The following is an 8,114-nucleotide window of genomic DNA, read 5'->3' on the forward strand; positions in this document are numbered from 1 at the left end:
TGAAGCATGAAGTAATAAAAGAACCGAAAAAGTTAAGGCATTTGTAAGAGAGTAAAGGCAGGCACAGATCAACAGCGAATGTTATAAACAGCATCCAGCCTCTAAATGATCAGTTTTCATCTAATCTCCATTGAGTAACTAGCCCGAATTTTTCTAAAACTCGCAGAAGTGAACATTAAATCAGTCCACGTTCCTTTGGAGATATAGACAAATTAGAGAGGCTGGAAAGCTAGAGCTCACCAAATATTGAAATGTTTAAGAGGAGAGAAAGCTAGACCAGGAATTACAGCCAAGTATGTTAAACTACAATCCCTAGGAATGTTCAGAGATGTTCTAGGTAGAATCCATGAGGATGTTACAGGCTACTAAATGCTTCATTTGTAAAAATTCCATTCATTTAAAACATGCTTGCTGACTACCTGTTCTGTGCTTTCACAAAGCCTACATTTTTAGTGAGGGGTGGGTAGAGGCAACAAATAACTGAATATATGCGGAAATATGCAATAGGTTAAGGACCATAAGAAGTACTCAACATGTAGGTAAGAAACGCCATTCAAGGGATGTTCAGGGAAGGTGTCTCTGATCAGGTGTCTTTTGAGGGGTCCTTTGGAGGAGACAGCGAGGCACTGGAGCACGTAGAAGAAAAGCATCCAGGCAGCGGGAAGTGAGATGCAATGGTCCTGAGGTGGGACGGCCCCTGGTGAGATCACAGGACATAAAAGAAGCCCATGTGCCTGGGGTTGAGTGAAGGATGGAGCAAGAACCACTGATGACACCCGAGAGGGGACAGAGGTCCCAATTATGTACGTGAGACCTACGAGCCACGGTGAGGACTTAGCTTTTACGGTGAGGGAGGTGAGAGGCCCTGAAAGGTTTGAGCAAAGCTCAGACGTGATCTTGGTTATATTTTCACGGGATCGCTACTGTTGCTCTGTGGGAAGTGGGGTCACGGAGTGGGCTGGGAAGCAGAGTGGGAAGTAAAAGCCTCCTGTAATCATCCAAGCCAGATACGCCCAATCCTTTCCCTTCACGGGAAGGTGCTGGCCTCGTGCATGGAAATGCTGCCCTTGCCAAGCACAGTGCCCGGCATGACAACGATGGCTGAATGACATCTTTGGTGATGGCAGTCCTACCAGCCACGTGCTGGTGCCTGGGGAGGAACCGTGCACTTGTCCGTATTGAAGACAAAGTCTGTAATAAGAGTCATGCCTCAGAGGTGACGGAAGGCATGCAAATGGAGAGAGGCACCATTTCAAACCTTAATTCCTCGAAAATATATGCTTTGCCTGCTGCCAGTTCTCTTAAAACCCATAAGCAAATCCTTCTCTCTTCTCCACCCATGCATGCAAAACCGGGCATGGGTAACTGAGATCTCTCTTGTTTGCATCCGTGGTGCTGTGCCGTGATCCCCCGCAGAGGCTGTCGCACAGAAACATCTGGTTTCTTATAAGCTTCCGCATCACCCGAGAGATAGAACCATTATTCTGCTACTCTCAACAATGATCCTTTGCGTGTATCCAGTTTTAAAGCGACACTATCCCTCGACGTTTCCTGCCAGAATTTTCTTGTCACTAGGGCGAGAGTCGAGTGTCTTGTGAAGGGAAAGGTCCTGGCTCGGAACGTCCGCTTTCTCTTCTCTCCCGGCTGGTATGTGAGAGCGAGGGCGGACGCGTCAGAAGAGACACCATGTTGATGCTGACTCCCGTCGTCACTGTGTCCTACGAAGCCAAGCGCGCATTTCTGTGCCTTTCGATCCTGGAGTTCGTGGTGGGGATTCTGGCCAATGCCTTCATTTTCTTGGTGAATTTTCGGGATGTCGTGAGGAGGCAGCCCCTGAGCAACTGTGACCTTGTCCTGCTGAGCCTCAGCCTCACACGGCTCTCGCTGCACGTGCTGCTGTTTCTGTATGCCATCCAGCTTACCCATTTCCAGCAGATGAAAGACCCGCTGAGTGTCAGTTACCAAACCATCGTCATGCTCTGGATGGTCGCAAACCAAGCTGGCCTCTGGTTCGCCACGTGCCTCAGTCTCCTCTATTGCTCCAAGATCGTCCGCTTCTCCCGCGCCTTCCTGCTCTGCTTGGCAAAGTGGGTCTCCAGGAAGATGCCCCAGATGCTCCTGGGTACAACCCTTTTCACCACCGTCTGCACTGTCATCTGTTCTTGGGACTATTTTAGCAGCTCTCACTTCACGGGCACAGCTATGCTTTTCATGAATAATGATACAGAGTTCCACCTGCAAATTAAAAATCTCGGTTTCTTTCATTCCTTCCTCTTCTGCAGCCTGGGATCCGTCCCGCCTTTCTTGTGCTTTGCGGTTTCTTCTGGGGTGCTGATCGTCTCCCTGGGGCAGCACATGAGGACGATGAGGGCCAAAACCAGAGACTCCCACGACCCCAGCCTGGAGGCCCACGTCAAAGCGCTCAAGTCTCTCGTCTCCTTCCTCTGCCTCTATGTGGTGTCACTCTGCGCTGCCCTCCTCTCGATGCCTTTACTGATACTGTGGCACAACAAGATTGGGGTCATGATCTGTGTAGGGATCATGGCAGCCTGTCCCTCGGGGCACGCGGCCATCGTGATCTCAGGCAATGCCAAGCTGAGGGCGGCTGTGGACGCCATCCTGCTCTGGGCTCGGACCAGGCTCACGGTGGGAGCGGAGCACCAGGCGGATCCGCTGGTGCCAGATCGATGCTGAGCGTGGATGCAGAACGGGCTCCTGGTGAAGACCGCTCCGACGGCTCCGAAGCCTCTGGAAGCCTGTTCCAGCTGCTTAAGTAAACCACAGCTGAGAGTCTCTCCACTCTCCATCCAGGGACTCGCCCACGGAAGAATAAAATAATAAAGCTCTATGCATGGCCGAGGCAAGTAAAATGGTATTGGTTTCCTGGGTTTGTTTTGATAAAAGTGAACAAATTGAGGTGAGGTCCTCGGTGTGACGCTTTGTATACTGTGGCTTATTTAGTGCTTGGTATGAGCCCAACCATGAGAAATCAGCTCTTCCGAAATAATATCTAAATCTCAACATGGTTAGCTTTTCACAGGACTGCTACACCTACTTTTTAAATAAAATTTACTGGGATGACACCGGTTAATAAAATCATATAGGTTTCAAGTGTACAATTCGATAACACATCATCTGTCTATTGCCTTGTGTTCACTACCCAAGGTCAAATCTCACTCCGTCACTGTATATTTGACCCCTTTTACCCTTATCTAACTCCCACCTCCTCTCTTTCTCTCTGGTGAACTGTCATCTGTGTCCATGAGCCTCTACTTGTCTTGTTCGTTTGTTGCTTTCAGTTTTATATCTCACATATAAGTGAAATCATATGATCCTCAACCCTTTCGGTCTGACTTATTTCACTTAGCATGATAATCCCAAGACTATCCATGTTGCCGCAAATGGCAATATTTCATCTTTTTTTATGACTAATATTCCATTGGACAACAGCGCTCTGTGTATGTCTGCTGGCTCCGCCCCAGTTGCCTTGAAGACAGTACTTTGCCTCATACTGAGCACTGGTCAATCTAGCTGGGGAACCTGCCAAAACAGACTAGCTAAAAGACATGTTTGTAGTGATTTGGCATTCTCTGCCTGCCTGCCTGCCTGCCTGCCTGCCTGCATGGGAACCTAGCCAGGAAGGCTTTCCTCCAATCAGACCCTAAAAGGTCCGGCAGAGAAAAGGGCATACCAGACATAGACCTTGACGGACTTCAAAGGCACAGCAGGTCACAGACACAGGCTCCCAGCTCTGCTAGCTGAGGGTGCTGCTACGTACGGAACTGCATCCTCCCCTCAGGCACCTGGCCTTGAGGACTCCAATTCCTCCCTTCAGTTTTCCCAATTTTACCTTTTTTTCACTTCCAATAGCTGCAAATTGCAACTTCGTCTGTTTTCCTTCCCTTGATGTACACCAAAGTTGTCCTTGAAGTTCCCCTCAAGGCAGTGGGGGGGGGGTCCCCGTTCTTGGCTGCACGTTAAAATCACCTGGGAAGCTCTGAAAAAGCTCAATGCCCAGGTGACATACTAGGTCACTGAAATCGAATCTCTGGAGGGGGAACCCAGGCAGGCACCATGTTTTAAAGCTCCCTGGGTGATTCCAGAGTGCAGTCAATGTGGATAACCGCCTTTCTAGATGCCCTTTCTCTTGACCTTGGTGACATGACCCTCCCACTGAACTATATTACGATCTTCGAATTCTGCTTTCCCCTGGAGTTCTTGGAGGAACGTGATCATAAAGGAAAAAATCTGAGGCCATTCTCCTATTTCGTTTTCCTTCTTTATGTATAAGTTCTCTCTGGACGGGTCCCATTACATTTTACTGCCTCTGTGGTTTTATTTTTAACGTTATATTTTGATACAATTTCAAGTTTATAGGAAAGTTGCAAGAATGCCTGTATACGCTTTACCCAGATTTACCCATTATTCACGTTTATCTCTATTTCTCTCCCCTCTCCGCCCTCCATCCTATACTGATGCCTCCAGTTCCAGCCCAATTATATATGGCTCACTTTAGTCTTCCTTTTTTACATATTTCAAATTCTGTTCTCTAAGAAATATGCTCCATTTATACTCAATTACGAGCTAATAACCAGAATACAGAAAACGTGGTTTCAGAATTCCTGTCCTATAACAGTGCGAAATGCAAAACGACTAAAGTTCAATATTCACATACAGTACTTTTTCATTTTTAGGTAAAAATTACACACAGCAAAATGCACAGATGTTAAATGTATAACTTGGTGAGGTGTGATAATGTATACACGTATGTAACCAAGACCCCAAATAAGATACATGAAATTTCCACCGGTACAGAAAGTTCCAGGATTCTTCTAGTCAATTGTCACCCACTTATTATGGGTAACCACAATACCCATTTCTTCCCATTGATTAGTTTTGCCTGTTCTCATATGGACTCACAGAGTAAACTCTCTTTTGCTTTTTCTACTTTCCCTCAACATAACGTTTTCGAGATTCATCCTACATAGTATGCGAGTCACGACTTGTTTATCCACTCACTAATGGTGACCGTTTGCATTGTTTATGTTTGGGGCTATTATAAATAAAGGTTTTATAAACATTCCTGAATCCATCTTTTTGTGGCCATAATTTTTATTTTTCTTAAATACCTAGGAGTGGAATTACTGTGTCATAAAGTCGATGTATGTTTAACTTTACAAATAACTGCTAAAGAGTTTTCCAAAATGATTTCGGCATTCTATGCTCCCATTGACAACGTGGGGAAGTTGTTCCGCAATCTCGTCAACCTTTTTTATTGTCGGTATTTTGAAATTTTAGCCATTCCCATTCTAGTGGGGGTGGGTAGCATCTCATTTTTATGTGCTTCTTGGCCATTTGTATATCTTCTATTTTAAAGTAAGCATTTTATTTGCCCTTGTTATATTGAGTTGTCTATTATTTATTTGTAGGAGTTTGATCTGTAGCCCCTGGCAGTCACCATTCTACTCTCAGTTTTTATGAGTTCAGTGATTTTCAGTTTCCAATATAAGTGAGATGATACAGTATTTGTCTTTCTCTGACTTACTTCACTTAGCATAATGCGCTCAAGGTCCATCCATGTTGTTGCAAATGACAGGGTTTCCTTCTTTTTTATGGCTGAAAAATATATATCACATTTTATTTATCTGTTGATGGACACTCAGGTTGTTTCCACGTCTTGGCTATATATAATGAATAATGCTGCAATGAACACAGAGGGAATGCAATAGCTCTTTGAGAGTGATTTCATCTTCTTCACATATATATATGTAGAACTGGGGTTGCTAGATCATCTGATACGTATATTTTGTAATTTTCTGAAACTCCTTCATACTGTTTTCCATGGTATCTATACCAACTTAAATTCCCACCAATAGTGAACAAAGTTTCCACATCTTCACCAGCATTTGTTATCTTTCATCTTCTTGACATAGCCATTCAAACAGGTGTGAAAGTGTATCTCGTTGTGGTTGTGATTTGCATTTCCTTAATAACCAGTAATGAGAACTTTCTTATGTGCTTGTTGGCCATTTGTGTATCTTCTTTCGAAAAATGTCTATTCAAATCCTCTGCCAATTTTTTAATCAGGTTGCTTGGCTTCTGGGTTTTGCTATGGAGTTGTATGAGTTACTTATATATTTTGGATATTAAGCACTTATCAGATAAATAGTTTACAAATATGTTTCTTCCGAACTCTATAGAGTTGAGGCTTGTTCATGTTAATGGTATTACCAAAACCTTAAATAGGGTTGTCTAATATTGACTTGAAGAGGAGGAGGCAAAAGGTTTGAGCCATTTGCACTCCAACTGCAATGAAAGATTTGAATTAGGATGGGGTAGTGGGAATGGAGAAGGGAAAAGAGAGCTTTTGAAAAACATTATCAACTCGTGCCTCGATATGGTGGTTGGTAGAAAAGGAAGAATCAAGGAAGTTTTCAGAGGATGAGAGTGCTGTAATACAATAAAAGCACTAACAAAAAAGAAATTGAAAAGCAAGTTGGATTGAGTTTGGGGAATATGGTAAATGTGGTTTGGAACTTAATGCAACTGGGTTGACGTCATGTCATCTAGTTGAAAAACACCAGATGATTCTTGAAAATGAAGAACTAAAATTTATATTAGAGGATAGCCCTAGAAATAGACTTATGGTAATTGAAAGAGAAGCTAGCCTGAAAATTTGAGTTATAAAGATAGAGGGAAAACACTGGCTGATAGGTTTGGGAGGAGCAAGTAGATGAGAGGTAGTGAGGATGGCTGGAATGGACCAGAGTTTTCTTCTTTCCCGGAACTTTCTCACTTCTGAGAACCACCTCAACCTAGAGGTAACTGCTCCTCCTTATGCTTCAACTAAAATGACTACCGTGATCCTGCCCTTGACTATATTTGATGGGTCCATTCCAAGTCCATCAAAAACTACCTTAGGATTTTTCTAACTTAATCCAAGAAAATGTGTAAGACAGAAAATCTAGAAGTTTTTCATGGCTATGTTTCTGGCCCTATTTCCTCTCACAAACAGAAATGAACAGAGACAAGCGGTAGATACAGTAAAACCCATTTTATTTGGTTCCTGATGTCCCAGAGGCCCAGCTACATTCTTGCCCCGCTTTGATTTCATTGTAAAACCCTTTATCATATTCCATGAGCCATACACATCACTTTTGCCTATATTTGTTTGAATTCATGTTCTTACACTTGCAACCAAAAGATCTATGATATAATGGGTGGTACAAAATCCATAAGTGGAAGCAGTAAGTTCATGAGCAGACATAGGAGAAGTTATAACCACTCCCCCAGGAAGCCTACTAACCATTTCAATAACCCGCCTTGAGTGGGAACACTTGGACTCACACTGTGTATGTGTTCCTTTTGTTCATTTCTAATGTTGTTTGCTGTATGCATGGAATGTAACAAACTATCACACTGTGAATCCAATTCATCACGCAAAGCCCTGGCTTTTCTGCATTTCTAGACTTCCGAGCATGTCTGGTACACAGCTTTAATTATCATATCTATGAATATCTTAGCACAGTGTGTTTCCTGACGAATGAGGCAATGAACAGACTTCAGTTCCTTGCCATTGAAAAATGTTGCCACAGCGATTTTAAGACCACTAACAAGTCTGACTTTAACATGTACCATCACAGACTTTCTCCCTAGTCACACTTATGAATTTGACTTTTCTACAGTAAAATATCAAAGATTTTCTTAGCGCACAGATATAGGTCATTTCTTGATGGTGTAAATGTCACGGGTACCAATTTAATAATTCAAAGTTGCGATGAGGCCCGATAGATATTGGAAGGGTCAAATCCTATCGGACTTGAGTGAAGGAAGATGGGGGAGGTTTTTTCCCTCTAGTTCTGTTTTGCCAGGCTACAGGCAACCTGAGCAGGGATTCTGACTGCTAAGTCCAGTGTTTTTAATTTTTCCTGGTGCTGCGGCAGCTTGACAAATGCAGGGATGTCCTCATTATTTAATCGAACGACTGTCCTCTGCAGCAGGACTGCTAACTGACTTAGTAAGACACTGTGCAAAGTGAAAGACACCTGTTTCCAGGGTCTTTGCTCCGGGTAGGACCCAGAACCCGAGGCCTCCCCCAGGCTCTACATCACCCC

The 8,114-nt window shown here is 43.8% G+C and overlaps 1 protein-coding gene across 1 annotated transcript; it reads left to right on the forward strand.

Moving 5' to 3' along the window:
• The first annotated feature begins 1,686 nt into the window (after nucleotides 1-1,686).
• On the forward strand, nucleotides 1,687-2,694 carry TAS2R38 (taste 2 receptor member 38). Its single transcript, XM_039860656.1, has one exon. The coding sequence runs from the start codon at nucleotides 1,687-1,689 to the stop codon at nucleotides 2,692-2,694; it is 1,008 nt and encodes a 335-aa protein (XP_039716590.1).
• The last annotated feature ends 5,420 nt before the right edge of the window (nucleotides 2,695-8,114 follow it).

This window comes from Pteropus medius, unplaced genomic scaffold (assembly GCF_902729225.1).
Source record: "Pteropus medius unplaced genomic scaffold, Ma_sr-lr_union100, whole genome shotgun sequence".
In the NCBI taxonomy this organism is placed as follows: domain Eukaryota; kingdom Metazoa; phylum Chordata; class Mammalia; order Chiroptera; family Pteropodidae; genus Pteropus; species Pteropus medius.